The sequence below is a fragment of the Stegodyphus dumicola genome, chromosome 3, assembly GCF_044657685.1.
Source record: "Stegodyphus dumicola isolate Sdum_Otavi_A_Nest chromosome 3, ASM4465768v1".
Classification (NCBI taxonomy): Eukaryota; Metazoa; Arthropoda; class Arachnida; order Araneae; family Eresidae; genus Stegodyphus; species Stegodyphus dumicola.
The window spans coordinates 93,343,183-93,363,355 of NC_140770.1; the positions used below are offsets into that span (position 1 = coordinate 93,343,183).

The following is a 20,173-nucleotide window of genomic DNA, read 5'->3' on the forward strand; positions in this document are numbered from 1 at the left end:
ATTCATTATTATTTTTTTCACTTGTCTTGAATGTCACTAAATATCTCTTTTCTATGCGTTTATAAATTTTTGCTGCATGAATTCTGCAATTATGATCATGGGACAAGGAAGCACCCCTGCCAATCCGGAAAATTTCTCTTAATTTCTCTTGTCCTCATTTACTTTTGAGTAAATAACAAAACTGCCCTGTGTATTAGTAATCAAAACGATATCCTGTCGGGAAATAAATACATCCGTAGACACATTTCATGATTTATTATAACAAGCCATTGGAGTTCATGATAATAAAGGTGCATGCTTAGGAGAATTCTTGATATGTACATGTTTGTAGTTTCATAAAAATCTAATAATTCCAATGAATGCGTGTTTTAAAAATAATTTAAAAAGGAATTAAATTTTGAAAAAATGTACGAAATTAAATCACAGTTAATCATCCGAATTGAAAAATTCATTGAAATAATTCAATAAAAATTAATGACAATTCATCCTTGTTAAAAATCATGCTATCTGTTTTAAATCAAAAAGGTATATTTCAGAAAAAGACTACTTTTAAAAATGCAGTAGTTTCGAAAAGCTTACAGAATTTGCTAAGCTTGTGCAGAAAAAATGATCTCAGTTCAATTTCTAGCTGTAAATTCAAGTGAACTAACACGTCCCCAATTAAGAACATGAAAATGATGCGAACAAAATGATAGAAGTGAGAAACCTCAGTTCCTCAGGAAAAAAGGTGAAATTTAGCATTCCCTTGTACATTCGAAGTCCAGCTAAGCGAAAGAGATAATTTATAAGATAGGAAAGAAAGTTATTTTATTTTAAGTATGCTTAATACTTTAGCTTTATGTTGTAATACACTAAAACAGAAATTCACATATTTTTTATTGGCTATAGCAGTTGTTCAAATAGCTATTTCAGGAGAATGGTACTTGGTGCAAATAGGGTTTCATTTTTCCCCTCTTTTTTAAAGCATTTATTGGCATGCTTTAAAAATTTAAATAATTCTTAATTTCAATTAAAAAACACATATTTTAACTTTTATCCATTTATCAATTTTTAGAATTTTTTTTTATGAGATCTTGAGAAAAATGTTAATTTTGATTCACCTACATTAAATAAAATAACTTCATGGAATCAGAAAATCTAAAATACTAAACAAATAGAGATAAAAATAAACAGCAAATAGATTTGCCTGATACATATCAAAAGCGACAGCTAATTAGGGGTTCGGGGATTTAGATAGTTGCTCAGCTCTGTGTATCTCCAAGTTCTATTAAAAAAATTAAAAGCTTATTTAAATTCTATTCTAACTTATTTCTAATGATTTTCTGACCTGAAATTTCTAAATGTAATGAGAAAATGTCTTTGTCTAATATTGAATAAAAAATACAAAAAAAAAAAAAAAAAAAAAAAAAAATGCTATTTTTATTAAAATTACAACAGTACAACAATACCGCTGTATAGCTGTTTCTAATAGATTACAAAGGGACATTATATATTTAGGAAACCTGAAATTACTAACAAATAATTATCTAAAATTAGTCACAGGCTGCATTTTTTAAAAATAAAAGTTTTAAATAGATCCTTTTCAGAACCAACAATCTTATGACAAGAAAATAAATATTAATAAAATAGAACAGATTTAACTGAATTTAATGATTTCAGTTTATGCGTGTTTTATATCTATGAATCTCAAAGAAATTGCCTTGAATTAAGATGAATTACAGAAATATATCTATGTAAATTTTTGCATACGTCTTTCCACATGTTCAATTATGTAAATATTTTACTTATTTTTATCGCTATATTGCCCAGAATTTTGTAAGCTTATGCAAACAATTTTTAATAAAAGAATAGTTTATCTTGATCAAATGCACAAATTATATTCGTAACAGCTCACAAAACTTAAAAATTAATAATTAATACATAACGAAAAGCATTACTTTATTTAGCACCTTTACAATTCATAAAAATACTAACAACTGATTTCTTACTTTTCATGAAAATTATAAAAGCAATTACCTAAAACGTTCAAATTATATAGTTTAAATCCTGGCATATATCATTGTATGTTAAGAAACGAAGATACCAGCTATAAACAGGAACATTAAAAATGTATTTAACATAGTTTGATTATTATTAAGTACTTTTTTTTCAAATCTGAAAAGAAATTAACATGACATTGTGATATTTTTCAACATATTTATCGAATTACATAAAAAAAAATCAACACTCACGCGTGAAAAGTAATTGCACTTTATTTTAACTTAAGTTAAAATAAAGTGCAATGAAAAGTGTAAATACCAAATAAGCGAAATTATCACTAAATGAAAATTTACACTTTTCATTGCACTTTATTTTAACTATTTTCATTTAGTGATAATTTCGCTTATTTGGTATTTACACTTTTCATTGCACTTTATTTTAACTTATGTTAAAAAATTTTTCACCTATATAAATATACAAATTCATAAATATATAATAATATATTATTATATATATATTTATTTAAGCCAATATATAAATTCATATGTATCTTGGTTACCATATATTTTGTTTATTCATATGTAAATTTTTATTAAAAATTTCTACTTTTTTACAAGTTTACCTAGAAATATATCGACTTTAAGTTGGTGGTAAAAATTTTATACGTTATGATTCAAAAATGTTTTTAAAAAATTATAAAAATTACCCAAATTTACAAATTTATTATATTTATAAGAGCTCACAAAAGTTTAAAATTAATAATAATTAATACATAACGAAAAGCATTACTTTATTTAACACCTTTACAAAATTAACAAATCTAAAAAACAAATCAAGTATCTGAGAAGTTTATTTGGATTGAAAATAAATTTTGAACTGTGAAAGAAGAAATGAAGTAACTTTAATAAAAAAAAGAGAGAATTAAACCAAACTCAATTAAGGCTGAAGAGCTAAAATTTTGAAAGTCGCATTTTTAAAGACTACTTGTGCGAGTTTTACAAAACTTGTCCCCCCTGTCATAAATTGAGTTATAGAATTGAAATATGAAAAAATATCCATATGCCATTTCAGAAAAGGTTCCATTTTGTGCCGAAATACTTATGTTTGAATGATTCTGTATATTAATCGAATATAATATATTAGTCTCTCTTCTGACACATAAAAAACACAAGTTAATTCCTTCATTCTTCTTGGTAGAACGGGAGAAGTAGAACTGTCTTTTCGTTGCTGTTGTTGTTGTTCAAAGTGTACATAAGGCTTAAATGTTTTCTCAATTTTTTTCAAACTTTGTTTGGTAACCTTAAAAATCACACATGCGTTATAATAAATCACATTTCTTTATTGCATTGTTAAATCAATTTTATTAAAGAAAGAACTGCATATATCATGTAAAATTATAACAGATTATTACCTCATGAAATCTCATTCCCTGAAATCAAAATATGTAATTAAAAACTTTTAATTATAATTCAACAAAATTGATAAATAAAATAAATTAGACAAAAAATGATCTTTTCCTGGTACGTCGTCAAACGACGCCTTTCTGTCACATTTTTGATGAAAATTAGTGTTCTCTTTTCAATAAATGGTTCAACAAGGGCTAGAAATTAATCGAACTGACAAAGTGTCAAGCAAAAGTAATTAAGATATTTTCGACATCGTTCAAGCTCATCGCCTCAATTAAATTACTTGCATACCATTGATGGAATTGTATGTCACTACCTTTTATTTATCTTTACACGTAAAGTAAGAGGTAAAATATGTTTTTAACTAAGAGATACTGGATCCATTTGAATTTTAAAATGTAACCCTAGGAAGACAAATGCCACACAAAAATGCATGTTTTTCTTTAAGTTTTCGATATGAAGAGCCATCTAGTGTGAGCGGCATATTAACAAAGCCTACAGACCGGTTCTGCTGCTGATTGCTCCGATTAGTTAAAGCAGGAAACGTAGGCTTACAGAATCTTGTGATTGGCGACTTTTGCTTCATCGCCTTTACTTTTTGTATATGAGCGTGCTGTACCGAAAAGTGTTTGAGAGTCAACGGAGAAACCGCAGTTCAACGGTAACGAGCACAGATGAAATTCTCGGACTTCTAGATCGCCGGTTTTATCCCCACTCATGACTTTTAAAAACTCTGTCCTACACCGATTTCTTTTTATCCTGACTTTATTGAATGACTTTTTAATTACTGGTCTTTTCCCCTTCGGGTGCGGTGTTAAAAATTTAACACCTTTATTTTCTCAATTTTTGTTAATGCTAATTTTTCTTACTTTTATTTACTGGTTTATACTCTTTATAGTAGGTACTAGTAGCAAGATTACGATTGGAGATCCCGAGAAGCATTACAATAGAAATAGCGCATAATGGAATAAAATATAATTCTAGTTATACTTACTCATAATTGAAGTAAAAAGAATAAGTATCCAACGCCTTTAAATGTTTTCCTTGAATTGTTCCTCTGAAATTGAATGTTTTCACTTGGGTTATTTCTTTAATATTCCTTACTTTTAGCAGTTTAAATTCATTCTTTAACCAAATACAAATAAACTATAAGATTGGTAGGTTATTTAAAATATATTCCACACAATTCTCCTTAGCTTTCATTCATAAAATAAAAAATTATTGAATGAAATAAACGCTGTTTCTCCTCGCTTTACTGAAAGCCCACAAGGTATGTTTGGAGTTAATTACCAAGCCCAAAAGATATAATTAAGATACAATAACACCCACAAGATATGTTTGACGTTAATTACCAAGCCTACAGGCCTAACTCGCCATTCCAAGTATAACCGCCAAAGCAGATGTTTCATCCAGTGAGAGCAGACCGTAGAGGTCGATAAGCTTTGTGATTATCAGTGTGAGCGTACAAAAGACAAAAGCGTTTAATGCGAAAGTTTCCGCTTGGTGTGAACTGACGCACAGGGAAAGCGTTTTGTTCCCCGTTTCCATTTTTTTGTGAAAATAGACTAATGTGAACGCAGATTAAACACCTATATTCACTAACTTCTCTATTTAATTAACAAAAAAAAAAAAAAAAAATGTTTATAATTCAAGACAGAAGAGAAATATGTCAATGTAAAACATCCAATTAGGCAAAGCATTTCTTTATTTGTAATGACAAGCACTAGCCTTTGTAGGCGTTGGCCACTACTAAGGAAGTGGTGGTCACTTTATTACGGAGACACCCTTGTCTCCTAACAGGCGGGCCACTTTTGTCTCCTAGAAAGGGTCATACTTGATTCACATCCATGACTTCTCCAAGAATCGAACCCGGCTTCCTTCGGCATGGCAGGCAGTCACTAACTACTTTCCCATATGGGCGGCATTAGGCAAAGCAACAACCTTGTGTTTGAAGTGGATTTTAACCCAGAATCAGTCTTTGGTTAAAATAAACACCAAACACGAGTTTGTTACTTTGCCTAATTGTTTATTTACATTTTTTTAAATAGAAAGAACTGCTGCGCGCTGAGGCCATTCTGTACTATCCGAAATCTCCCTTCAGGTATTTTTAAGATCTATGTAATACTAATAAATGTTCAAAATGTAATTCAGCAATTCTAAATCACTTTTGCGGTTCACCTTTCGAGAGGTTTCTGAGCTTAGGAAAATACCTTCGCGTCTTTACCTAAATTAATAATGAACCGATTAATTTTTACTGTAAAATCTCACATATATATATATATATATTTCCAAGCGAACTCTTCTATTTTTATAGCTCAAGCAATACATGATTTTATCGTTCTCCAATAAGTTCCCAATAAGAAATAAATAAATAATAAGAATAAGAAACTCAATAAGAAACTTTTGGCTTTTTGTCGGGTATTAAAATTAAGATTTTATTTTCCCGCTTAAACGGTGCTAAGAGCAATGCCAACATATCCTTCAAACAAGGTCTTTCCTGTTATTAAGTTTTTCATAATGAAATGAAGTAAAGCTTTCTTATACGTCAGTCGCTAAGTTTTTGTTTAATGTTTATTTTCCATAGCGATAATTTTAACAATATAGCACCAAGCGTTATATTTAATTGTGTCAGAAATTTGATTTTAGTTCTGAAATTTGTATGATTTATGACGTAGTAAATGCATGCATTAGATTACTTTCTAGGTAAGTTGACAGTGCTGTCAAAGTGTCGGCATTTCCAAAACATGTATTTTCTATAAGGCGGTTGTTCTTCTTTGATCGTTTATTGTTGTATTTTTATTAATGTTATTTACTTTGGTTATTCATTTGCAGAAATGGAATATTTTATCTCATTTTATTTCTGTACTAATTCAGTTTAGATAGTGTTGCTGATGGTAGATAAATTTGTTATAATATATTTAAAGGATTAAAATTAAGAAAAATGCCGATTTCTTAGTTGAAAATTTAAATGTATCGAAATTTAAAGATAAATAAATGACTAAATGTATGTTGTCATAAAATAATTACTGTAGCATGCATTCATTATAAGTCTAAAATTTATTTTTAAAATGCGAACTGTTGGTAGTGTTTGCGTGGACTTATTTTAAAAATAATGATTTAAAAAGAAAGTCCACTACTTAAAAAATGTTAGTTTCTTACCATTATTATGTTACAAATTAAAAATCGAAATAAAGCTGTGGTTTAATATTATTTCGTGACTTAACGTTTATCATTTGTCAGTGGTTTTATTCAGTTTTGACAGTGGTATAAGTCGTCTATGCATTCATACTAATGTTCAAAAGAAAGGATTATATTTAAAGTATTCAGATGCCGTAAATTCTAGTTTTATTCTCTTTTACATTTCCATACTCTAAATTATTTGTACTTCTGTAAATTTAACAGACATACACACATATTTACATACATACCTACATTTCTGAATCCAGTCCTGATAACAGAAAAGTACTATATTATTTTATTAAAATTAGAAAAACTAAACTTTTGGGTAATCTTCAGTTATCAACACCAGAGTGAATGTTCCAGGAACAAGAACTTTTTACAGATTTTACTGGAATCTTAATAGGACTCTAAAAATGTGCAATTGTTTTAAAGAATATAGTGCTTAAAATTGTCATTCAATTAAAAATTTTATGAGGTATAATTTTTTAATTGTTCAAAAGTTAAATTTAGTTTCAAAAGATAATTTTATTTATTCTCTCATATTTTGCTGCCATAATGCTTTTTCTCTCAAAAAGGCTTCTCTATTGCTCTGCCTTTTTCTCTTTGAAAGAGGGGGGGAATGTGTAAGATGCTAAAATATTGTAGCAAACTTCTAATTTTAATTGGCTATAACCTCTTTTATTTGTAATTTAATTTGAGTACTTTCTCAGTCTATCTTAAAAATAGTGCTATAAGTCTAAACTGCATCATTCAAATTAATTATGTGATCCTACGTAATGCTTAACGTAGATACCTCTTTTCAATCACTAAATACAGTACGGAATCCATGATCCAGACTCATTGGGACTTCCGCGATTCCGGATGTATATTAGATCATCCGTTTAAATCTAGAATTATAAAAATATGAAATTGTGATTTACAAAACAATGAAGCATTTATGATCTAAAGGTTATTAAAATTCACAAAAAAAAGTGTGGTTGATCTTTGGATTGTGGTAACTTGGCGATTTTGTGGCGAAAATTTGGCGACCAACTCTGCTACACCAACACTCTATTTTTTCTTCGCCGCCATTTTCTCTTCACGAAGTGAAGACATGTTTCTTTTTATTTACTGAACACTTTTTCCAACAATCTACTAGCCGAATTACACTTATGCTAGAAATTTTATGTAACAAAACTGCTTAATCATGGCAAATTAACTGCAAAATAGGGAAAAAGTGCACAATCGCAAACACCTTGCGCGTTTTTCAGAATAGCTCATACACATAAACCATGTACACGTCGACTTATTTTTACTTAAAAAAAATCCCAGAATTGCACAAAAATGGCATTGCGCACACTCTTCACTATATCCATGAACACTGCTTTTTTCTCATAAATTAGAACTCATAAATTAGAAATTTCACGAAAATGCATGAAAATTTTGTGAATCTTTAAACCCGGTAAAAAGAACATATATGAAATTACCTGATCACAAAAAAGTATATACCCTTTCCAAAGATGAACATTTCCACGTATAAAATAAATAAAATATCCAAAAACTTTTACCTCTAAATTATCTATTATATTATAATACCAAATTCCTACAAACATAAAATTCACAAAATAACTATCATTTAATTAAAATAACACTAAACCATGTACACGTCGACTTATTTTTACTTAAAAAAAATCCCAGAATTGCACAAAAATGGCATTGCGCACACTCTTCACTATATCCATGTACACTGCTTTTTTCTCATAAATTAGAAAAATTTCACAAAAATGCATGACAAATTTCTGAATCTTTAAATCCGGTAAAAAGAACATATATGAAATTAGATCGCGAAAAAGTATATACCCTTTCCAAAGATGAACATTTCCACATATAAAATAAATAAAATATCCAAAAACTTTTACCTCTAAATTATCTGTTATATTATAAATGTCACCAACTAATTCATACCGCTAACATTACAAATGGTTACAAATACTTACTGTCAAATATTTAAATTATTTCCATGCACGTTTACTTCCACTCAAACGTATACCAAATTCCTACGAACATATAATTCACAAAATAACTATCATTTAATTAAAATATAATTAAATTCAAAAACACTACTTAAAATACAAATAAGCACATACATTAAATTAATAAAAATTAGCTTACAATCCTAATTACTTTAAATCATTGCTAATAACAATTTTCCAATAATACCATATTACTTTATTTACTCCTTACATTTAGAACAATGCATACAAATAATATCCTCAAATAATTAAAAATACTAACTTACCTAATCTTCTTCAGAATCTTGATTACGTGGCAGATACACTTTTCTTATTTCCTCCGCTAAATAGAAAGCAATCGTATGTGTGCCTGTTTCAGGATCATTAAAATCATACTTATAGTTCACGGGAAGATGTAGAAAACCTTCATCCTCCAAACAGACTTAATAAAACTTAATAAGCAATCTTTACTTCTATCTCGCACAACCTTAAAAAAACACTTATTACTACCCCTTTCAATCCCACTAAATACCCATTTCAAATTCACTTTAGATACGGCCATGGGATCCAAAAATTAACCAACACCGTTTCACACAACACAGAATAAAGCTAAATACAAAATTTCCAGATTTCCCCCTTTTTCCGATTAAAGAACTGTAATTCGTCCATTAATGTCACATGACATATCTCATGATCTCCCATTTCTCTCACACAAAATAATGCTTAATCGGAACTGAGAAGTACTCAGTTACCAAAGTCCTAGGTAGTAACAAAGTAGTAACTAAACTAAGTAGTAGTAACCAAAGTAGTCCTGGGTAGTATTACCAAAGTCCTAGGTAGTAACCTTTATCGCCTCCAAAATGTCGTCAAACTACCAGTTACCATATTCCAAAGATCAGCCAAAAGTGTAATACAGTACAAAGTCCGTAATCTGTACTCATTGGGACTTCAGCGATTCTGGATTATAGATCATCAATTTAAATCTGGTCAGATGGCATGCAGAAATTATATAATTAAAAATATGAAACCGAAATTTATGAAATAAAGAGCAATTATGATTAAGCAATTATGATCTAAAGGGTATCAAAATTTACAAAAATAAGCTTAATATTTATTTGTTTACTTTATTAAACATTTCTTTCAATGTAAGTTGTTTAAGTTGCTTCGTTTTTTTTTTTTTTTTTGTGCTAATACTTTCTCTTTAATTATATAAACAGACATAATTTCTTGTTCAGTTACAAAGTTCCACTGTTCAAGTCCTGTAATTGCTGTGTCGAGAATACCGACTAAGTTGTTAATCAAAATTTTTTCATTTTCTATAACCTCTCTGTCACTTTCTTCACTATTGGAAGTGGTATTTTCTGGATCTAGAGCCATACTACAGATTTTGCCATCCGTTAATTGATTGATGATTGGGGCATTGTCGTTGCGGGGAAAGTGCAGAATCGCCCACTGCTTGGCGCGTGTATAAGAATTGCACATACTCTGTATCCATGTACAAATCAACCTATTTTCACTTTAAAAAAATCCCAGAATTGCACAAAAATGGCATTGCGCTCTCCCTTGACTTTATCCATGTACACATCGACCTATTTTCACTTAAAAAGTCAAAGAAAATTGACAAAAATCCAATTCTTCTTACTCTTCTAAAAAGCGCCAATCAAATAAGTGGGTGATTCTGCACTTTAGTGGTCATTGCAATGAAAAACTTCGTTGATCTTTACATTATGGTAACTTGGCGTTTTTTTGGCGACAATTTGGCGACCAACTCTCCTACAACAACCCTCTATTTTTTTTTCCCGCCGCCATTTTGTCTTCACGAAGTAAAGACATGTTTCTTTTCTTTTTATCTACTGAACACTTCTTCCAACAATCTACTAGCCGAATCACACTTATGCTAAAAATTTTATCTAACAAAACTGCTTAATCATGACAAATATTCACTGCAAAATTGGGAAAAAGTGCACAATACCATACACTCCTTACGCGTTTTTCAAAATAACACATACACATAAACCATGTACACGCCGACTTATTTTTACTTAAAAAAAATCCCAGAATTGCACAAAAATGGCATTGCACACACTCTTCACTATATCCATGTACACTGCTTTTTTCTCATAAATTAGAAAAATTTCACGAAAATACATGATAATTTTCTCAATCTTTAAACCCGGTAAAAAGAACATATATGAAATTACCTGATCGCGAAAAAGTATTTACCCTTTCCAAATATGAACATTTCCACATATAAAATAAATAAAATATCCAAAAACTTTTACTTCTAAATCATCTATTACATTATACACGTCACCAACGAATTCATACCGCAAGCATTACAAATACTTAGTATCAAATATTTAAATTATTTCCATGCACGTTTATTCCAACTTAAACGTGTACCAAATTCCTACAAACATAAAATTCACAAAATAACTATCCTTTAATTAAAATATCACTAAACCATGTACACGTCGACTTATTTTTACTTAAAAAAACATCCCAGAATTGCACAAAAATGGCATTGCGCACACTCTTCACTATATCCATGTACACTGCTTTTTTCTCATAAATTAGAAAAATTTCACGAAAATACATGACAATTTTCTCAATCTTTAAACCCGGTAAAAAGAACATATATGAAATGACCTGATCGCGAAAAAGTATTTACCCTTTCCAAATATGAACATTTCCACATATAAAATAAATAAAATATCCAAAAACTTTTACCTCTAAATCATCTATTACATTATACACGTCACCAACGAATTCATACCGCAAGCATTACAAATACTTAGTATCAAATATTTAAATTATTTCCATGCACGTTTACTTCAACTAAAACGTATACCAAATTCCTACAAACATAAAATTCACAAAATAACTATCATTTAATTAAAATATAATTAAATTCAAAAACACTACTTAAAATATAAATGAGCACATACATTAAATTAATACATACATAAATACCCATTTCGAATTCACTTTAGTTACGGCCATGGGATCCAAAAATTCACGAACACTGTTTCACACAACACAGAATAAAGCCAAATACAAAATTTCCAGATTTTTTCCCAATTTCCCCCCTTTTCCGATTAAAGAACCGTAATTCGTCCATTAATATCACATGACATATCCCATGATCTCTCATTTCCCTCACACAAAATAATGCGTAATCGGAACTGAGTACTGCTCACATTATTACCAAAGTGCCAGGTAGTAACCTTTATCGCCTCCAAAATGTCGCCAAACTACCAGTTACCATATTGTAAAGATCAACCAAAAACTTCTGTTATATCATCTTCATTTATTACCGCTTCTCCACATTTCTTTTCAAAATCCAATAACTGGAAAATTTCCCCTTTAGCCGGATCCAATTAGAAGATTAAGGAACAGCGCAGTCTGCAAACATTTAACTGAAATGCCTTAGAATCAGTAAAGACAATTTTAGCCTAGTTTATACCGTCCGTTATACATTAAACACGCATGCGTAAATGCATTACGCACATGCGTAACGCATACAAAAAAAGTTTGTAGCTTTGAGGTCTGGATTATAGATCATTCTGGATAATGGACGTCTGGATTACGAACTTCGTGCTGTATTTATTTTTCTATTTTATTAAACATTTCGGTTGGATCCTAGCAGAGCCCACACCCTTGACACGCCTACTTATATGCCGTGTATCGGTATGTGCATAGACAAAGTCAAGGGAGTGTGCAATGCCAAGTTTGTGCAATTCTGAGATGTTTTTTTAAGTGAAAATAGGTCAATGTATGCATGAATACCGAGTTTGTGCAATTCTTTGACTTATTATTTTCAAGTTGGCGATTTCGAGAAATGCGCGAAGCTGTGGGTGATTCTCCATTTTCCCAGTTTGTCGCCAAGGGTGTGGGCTCTCCTGGGATTTTACCATTATTCCTTTCAATGTAAGTTGTTTAATCTCTTTAATTCTGCAGACAGACATAATTTCTGGTTTAGTTACATTGTTGAAGTCCTGTAATTGCTGTCTCGAGAATTCCGACTAAGTTGTCAATAAAATTTTTTCATTTTCAGTAACCTCTCTGTCATTTTCTTCACTATCGGTAGTGGTATTTTCTGGATTTAAAACCATAGTACAGATTTTGCCATCCATTAATTGATTGATAATTGAGGAGCATTATCATCACAATGAAAACTTCTTTTTTACCATCTTCATTTATTACCGCTTCTCCACATTTCTTATAAAATCCATTAATTGGAAAATTTCAACTTTTTTTGCGATTTCCAAAAACATTTAAAATTCGCGGCTGTCATCATAAAATTTAGCTATCGTTCACTATGTATGGTTATGTATCATGAGATTGGCGACTAACGACAAGTTGTTCCACTAAATAAGGGAAGGTGCTAGAAATTGTACCACTTGATGCAGCCTCTGTGGGTCCTAAATTGTGTTACCAAGTGCCTCCCTGTGTCTTCCCTGAATTCTGCCACCTGGTGCAGCCATACAAGCTCTGACGCTGGTTCTGGGTTTATGTGAATGACAAATCAGTTATTCTTAATTCAAATAGCACTAAATATAATCTTTTGGCCTATGAGAATCATTAACAAAATCTATTTTTAGCTTATGGAAAAGAAGTTTTTGTTAAATTTTTCCTCATCAACAATTCTTAGGGCATTTAACTTAAATCTGTAATCATTGTTAAACGTAATGTCGACATGAAAGGTTACAATACTCTTTATTATTCAATTACTAACATAAAAAAAATTGTTTAGGCATTTCTATACGAGTTACTACTCAAGTTGCCATGTGTTGATAAACATGCAGTGATGAAAGCAAAATATAATAAATAATGATTCATCAGGGATATAAAATCCCTGATGAATCATTATTATCGCATCAGGGATATAAAATATTAGAAATATATATATATATATAAAATACTAGAAATATATAGGGATATAAAATACTAGAAAATACTAGAAGGGATATAGAATACTAGAAAGTGTAAAATCAATGATGTATCTATGTAGAATGTTTCAGTTTGAAATGTATGTCAAGCAGATCAGCAGCAACGGAGGCAAATTATTGATCATACAAATTTATCCTAAAGTGATTGTTTCTTCAATAACGATGTATTTTATTTAGTGCCAAAGTGAAATTAAGAATGGGGACTCTCCATGTTTTATTATGCGTGGGAGAGATGCAAATAAATAATTTAAATAAAAAAAAGCTGGTGGTGGCTTTGAGGTCCAGATTTTTAGATCACTGCAGATATCGGACATCCAGATCTCGGACTTTGTAGACACTTTCACTTATGCTTTCCTCCTGGCAAGACTCTTTTTAGCTACCTTCTTTACTCACTGAATATGTACTGAGCTAACAAAAATGTAGGGCGCATAAGACGCCCATCCGTATGTGAACCAATTATTGCAAATCCAGAACTGATTTCCGCAATAATAAAATTACTTTGAATCTGGCCATGCTGGCCTTGACAAGTTTCTTCGCTAGGCATCTGTTATGCCACCACCAAGTTCCAAATCATTCATATCATGACATGTATAAATACAAAACATTTTTTATGAAAAAAAATATATATATATAAATGCATGTATGTGGTTCTATGTGTTAATGTATGCATCTGTATATGTATGTATATATGTATGTGTGTGTATACATGCATACATATATGGACATACATACATATCTGCATACATACTTGCATCCATTTCTGAATCTTGTCCCAATAACAGAAGAGTACCAACTTTTGTTATGAAAATCATTATGTGGGTAAAAGTTTATTTTAGGGTACCCCTTGGCGAAACTTGCAGATTTTTTGCAGTACATGGATCCCGAGTTTGGGCAATTCTTTGACTTATTATTTTGGCTTGTATAACGGCGAATTTTGGTGAAAAATCGCCGCTACACAAAGCCAAAATAACAAGAATTGCACAAACTTGGTATCCATGTACACATCGACCTATTTTCACTTAAAAAAATTCCCCGAATTGCACAAAAATGACATTGCGAACTCCCTTGACTTTATCTATGTACATGTTGACCTATTTTCACTTAAAAAAAATTTTAAATTTTAAAAATTGCCCAAACTTGCATTGCACACTCCCTTGACTATGTCCATGTACACATCGATATATTTTCACTTAACAAGTCAAAGGAGCACCCAATTCTACAATACAGGCAAACAAAATATATGTAATCTCAATAAACTACATTTTTAACCAAACAATAAGAAAACATAAAAAAGGAAAAACGTTATACATTTAAGCTCTTCAAAAAGCAAATATTCACTTACCCTATTTAGAAGTTCCTTCATCTTTAGGCACACAAAATTCCTCAACAGCATCCAAAATCTTCCTAAAATTTTTTTAACTTGAATCCGTATATCGGCGTCGCAACATCTGAACCTTTCTTCCTACAAACACATTCAAATCCATCTAAACGGCTTTAAGTTTGACTAGACGCATATCCTACATACAGGACACTTATAATAGCTACTAAGTAAATCTATATTTACCACGCCAGTCAATCAACACTCTTTTCCCTTTTGTTCCAAATCATACAGAAACTTCAAATTAATCTTACTACATTGAGCCATTCTACCGTCTAAACAATAAAACCACCACAAAAGCGCTTACAAAACATCCCATGATGCAAAATTTCCCACAGAATCATGCACCCGATTACATCACAATAGGGTTTCCATAATATTCAACTACTGAGGCTACCATAAATGAAACAACAACATGGAGATAAATGAAACAATAACTTCACCATAATACAAGGGGTACCTTGAAGTCTACTCTAACCCATTAAGTGTGATAAATAATAACAGAATTTGTGCACTTGGTATTTTTATAGGCTTCTTTTTCTGTATAGCTGGCAAATTATAAAAGTAAAGTTATGTTATTATCTGGAAGCAAGAATGCTAATATGTTAGATTGATTAACAAATATATAATGCTAATTTAAGATTAAATTGTAGTGCATAGATATATTGAACTGAATACATACATTTGTTTTTGTGTTTTCTCTCTCTCTCTTTAAATTTGACTACTGTGATAATAATTTCATTCTTTATATTTTCTAAAGAATTACTGGCTAATCTGTTCTGTTATTTTAAAAAAAGGATTTTTTTTTTTTTCTTTCTCAAAACGTTTTTATAGCTTGATTGCATGCGGAATCACAACTTTTACTAACCCACGTACCTTTTTTTCATTTTCCCTCTACTTTGGGACCAGTTTTAAATTTGAGATTTTGTCGCTTAGCCATCTTGGATGTTTTTTTCTTTTGAACAAAACCACCAAAAAACGATGCTATGTTGGACACTTGTTACCTCACATTAAAAGCACCCCCACCACCCAGACTCCTTTTTCTGGGAAAGCATATAGTGGCTTCACAACAAGAAAGCGTGGGCTTATTTATGGTTTGAAGTCCCTTTCTATTCATTGTAAATGCCTTTTTATAGTTTCTAGAAACCCCTTTACAAGGTTTGTTCGAAATTTTGGCTACGTTTTCTGCATCCAGATTTTTTGCAGTTTTTACATACTGCCGGCTTTCGTGTTTACAGAAGTTTAAGTTTGATTTATTCAATAGTTTTAGTTTTCTGAGTAAAATATTTTTCCTTTTTTAGCAAAATTACTTCAAAAATAGCATTTTTTACTTGATTGGATTTTTATTTCACAAAAGTAATCTAAATTCACTCAATAGAGCCCACCCTTATTTTTGGTTTTATAATAAGACTATCAATATTATTTTCATTTTGAAAATTAATTAATTATTTTGTTCTGTAGCGTTTTCTCCTTTTTTATATAGCTGTCATTTTTATTCATTTTTCCTTTTTTGGTTATCTATTTAATTGGTAAAATTAAAAATTAATTTTGTTTATTTATTAATTTGTGCATTTTTTGCTCCATAATTTTTGTTAATCAAAAACATTTTATTGTTAATGTTATTAGTATGAAATTGTGTTATTTTGGTTTATTGTTGACCATGTTTTACTGTCAGATATTAGTGCAGATCTACCACATATATTTCCGTGTACAAGACGAGAATTTTTTTCTCGGGATAAATTATGGGGGTTGGATATGCTGAATATGTTAAAATATATATATGCTATGGATATGCTGAACAAAGGATATGCTGGACTTGTTATTTTTTATTTCACAAAAGTAATCTGAAGTCACTCAATAGAGCCCACCCTTATTTTTGGTTTTATAATATAATTATTGGTATATTATAATATTTTAAATTCTCGTTATGAACTTTAAATATGAAAGTTATTTTATTTCAGTATTTAATTTATTACAAAATAAAATTATTATTTTTATAGGATAATCACAAAATGTCTCACACTGGTTCAACTGCCAGTTCTGTGAAACGGCATGTTGGTAATTCTTTGTCTCAGTGGTCTGAGCATGGAGATATGCCAAGTGATGTATCACAACATTCTCTGTCATCCCATCATCACCACCATCACAGCTATGATACAGAATGGGATGCCAAGGAAGAGTTGCGATTGCGAGAGTTAGAAGAAGCTCGTGCAAGAGCAGCTCAGATGGAAAAAACAATGAGATGGTGGTCTGATTGCACTGCAAATTGGCGTGAGAAATGGAGTAAAGTAAGAACAGAACGAAATAAAGCTCGGGAGGAATCTCGTGTCCTTAGGTATAGATCTCTTAATTATATAAAATTTGTTTTATGTGTATACTTCATAATTATTTCAATGTCATATTTTCATTTTCCAGTCTTTTATCTTGTACTAATTTACATTATTTATACATCCTTAATTGAATTTTAACATACCTTTTCAGATATGTATTTATAACTTATTTAAGGATCTCTATAATCTGTTAATTCTTATTGTTAAAAGCATTTTTTAAGCTTCTCAGTTTTCTGATGTTCCTTTTAAACTGAAATTTTTCTGTGTGTTTAAATTAAAAATTTTTGATTTTTTTCTTTATTTTGTATTTTTCAGAATTGGAGGAAGATTTATATTTACTTATTTATAAATTTGTTTTTCAGTAAAGTTTGACTAGTCGTAAGTTAGCAACACAGAAATTTTTATAAAATGTGTGTTTGTTACGTACTAGTATTATTTACCCCTTTCTCCCTAAAAATGAGAAAAATTCCTTTTATTGGAATCTTTATATTGAAATATCTTATGAAATTCAACCACACATTTAGTTATAATTATTAATGGTATCATTATTTAAATATAGTGAAACATCAGTTTATGAGTTTAATCCATTTCGAATATAACCACCATTACCTAAAATGTTTGTGAAGTGAATGGTTTTACCTAAAGGAATTGGCATAAAATTGATTATTATATTCATAAACAATAAATGATTGCTTATTTAAACTTGCAATAATATTTTGTGCGCAAGGGGGAGTCATTAAATTAAAGATGCAGGGAAAGGTTAAACATAATACTGAATCGATAAATAGCCAAAAACTAAATTTTATGGTATGTGTACTCAGAAAAGTTGATGAAAATATTAAAAAAGTTAAAGGGAAGAAATATTTTTTAATGGGGAATTCCATTCTGTGAAAAGATTAAGTAAGCATCATTCTAGGATTTCTTCATTTCTTAGCACCGTTTGATCTCAGTCTTATTCAAAGTTTGTTTAGTGTGATTTGTTTTTATCTCCATTTTACATTTCAAATGTGAGTCAGGGAACTGCCATTGAAAATGCTTATACTCTGGCTGACTGCTGCTTTCTGAGAGTGATATAATTCTGTAAAGTTTTGCTTTTTTCTTTGTTTTGCATAAATTTTGAGGATTAAGGAATTATGATAATTTTCCTTTCCTTCCTCTTTCCTTTCCTTTTCTTCCTTTGAAAATTACTTTTTCCTTCTGCATTATATGAGAAATATTGATCAGCTTTCAGAGGTGGTTACTGTGAGACATTTCACTTATTTGATATTGTATATAGGATATTTGATTTTATTCCATTTTATAGCATAGTAACAAAGTACAGTCAAAAGTCGTTAATCCGGACTCGTCGGGACTTCGGCGATTCCGGATTATCGATTTTTCCGGATTATAGATCATCAATTTAAATCTGGTAAAATGGCATTCAGAAATTATAAAATTAAAAATATAAAACCGTAATTTACGAAATAAAGAACAATTATGAACTAAAGGGTATCAAAATTTACAAAAAAAAAAAAAGAAGCTTATTATTTATTTGTTTACTTTATTAAACATTTCTTTCAATGTAAGTTGTTTAAGTTGCTTCGTTTTTTATGCGATAATACATTCTCTTTAATTCTATAAACAGACATAATTTCTTGTTCAGTTACAAAGTTACGCTGTTCAAGTGCTATAATTGCTGTGTCGAGAATACCAACTAATTTGTCAATCGAAATTTTTTCGTTTTCAATAACCTCTGTCACTTTCTTCGCTATTGGAAGCGAATTATAATGATGAGGCATTTGATTTAAATCATATCAAAGACGGAGTACATCGAGATGAAATACTACATTTAGTAAGCAATTGTAAGCCAAATAAAATAAAAACATCTGCCCTGAAGATAAGGATAGTGCTGACAGATCAACTTCTAATTCATTGCGCAGGGCGTTAAAGATAAACAAAGTTTAGATAAACGTTAAAGTTTAGATAAACAAAAGATATGCCTTTATCCATTTTTTGCAGTAATTCCACTTTTTGTTTAATAGACTCCGAAACATACTTTCGCTTAGTAGATCCTTTACAGATTAGTAAATATATATTGGAAATTCTATTTGACATAATCGAAAGTTCAAGCTTACTTTTATAAAATTGCTCTAACAGTCTGCAAAAAATAATAAGCCGGATCCAATTCGAAGATTAAGGAACAATGCAATCTGCAACATTAACTGAAATAGATAATTAGATAATTTTAGCTTAGCTTATACTGTCCGTTATACATTAAACGCACATTCGTAAACATATTTTGCGCACGCGCACACGTAAATTCGCAGCCGTAAAGGTCTTACGCGCATGCGTCTGTCTGAATTAACGACTTTTGACTGTATTAGTATTCTGTAAAATTTAAAAAATTGCAATACTATATTTGTAAATGTAGTGCAATTTTTAGCTTTGGAGAAGTATGTCTCTAGAAATAAATCAACTCCTTTGTATGTATATAATACATCATATATTAAATGTTTCAGGCTTTATATTCTTAAGTATTTATCATATACTCATATTTCAAACTGACTACAAAATTTTTCAAAATAACATAAAGAATTTTTTGAAAATAGTTTCAGCATAAATAATGAATAAATAAGTGTTTATAAATAATGGGAAAAAAAACTTTTAATTTGATTTCTGTAGAGCATAAAGTCCACTTAGTAAAATGTTAGTTTTAAATGTCAAATATAAAATGTTCTATATCTTTACATGTAAAATTAATAGATACATTTATTAGTAAAAAATAGTTTTGTAGATTCTATTGTACAAAATTAATTAAGAATATCAATTTAATGCAATATAGAAGCATTAATCCTCAAACGAGGGACTTTTGTTTTAGTTTCTCTCCTAAATTCTATCAAAATCTGCTCCAAAGTGCTCAGTAGTGATTTAAATTAATAAGTGTTATCTGATATATATCTTTATGAAATTTTGTAGG

General features: G+C 30.0%; 1 protein-coding gene across 2 annotated transcripts in view; it reads left to right on the top strand.

Moving 5' to 3' along the window:
- Positions 1–5,913: 5,913 nt before the first annotated feature.
- Positions 5,914–20,173, top strand: part of LOC118190479 (coiled-coil domain-containing protein 102A) — a 44,416-nt gene continuing 30,156 nt past the window's right edge. For both annotated transcript variants that reach the window (XM_035361198.2, XM_035361196.2), the window contains exons 1-2: positions 5,914–6,089; positions 16,888–17,222. In XM_035361198.2, coding sequence (XP_035217089.1) covers positions 16,900–17,222 — 323 coding nt within the window. In that variant the 5' untranslated portion in view covers positions 5,914–6,089; positions 16,888–16,899. The remainder of the gene's footprint in view (positions 6,090–16,887; positions 17,223–20,173) is intronic.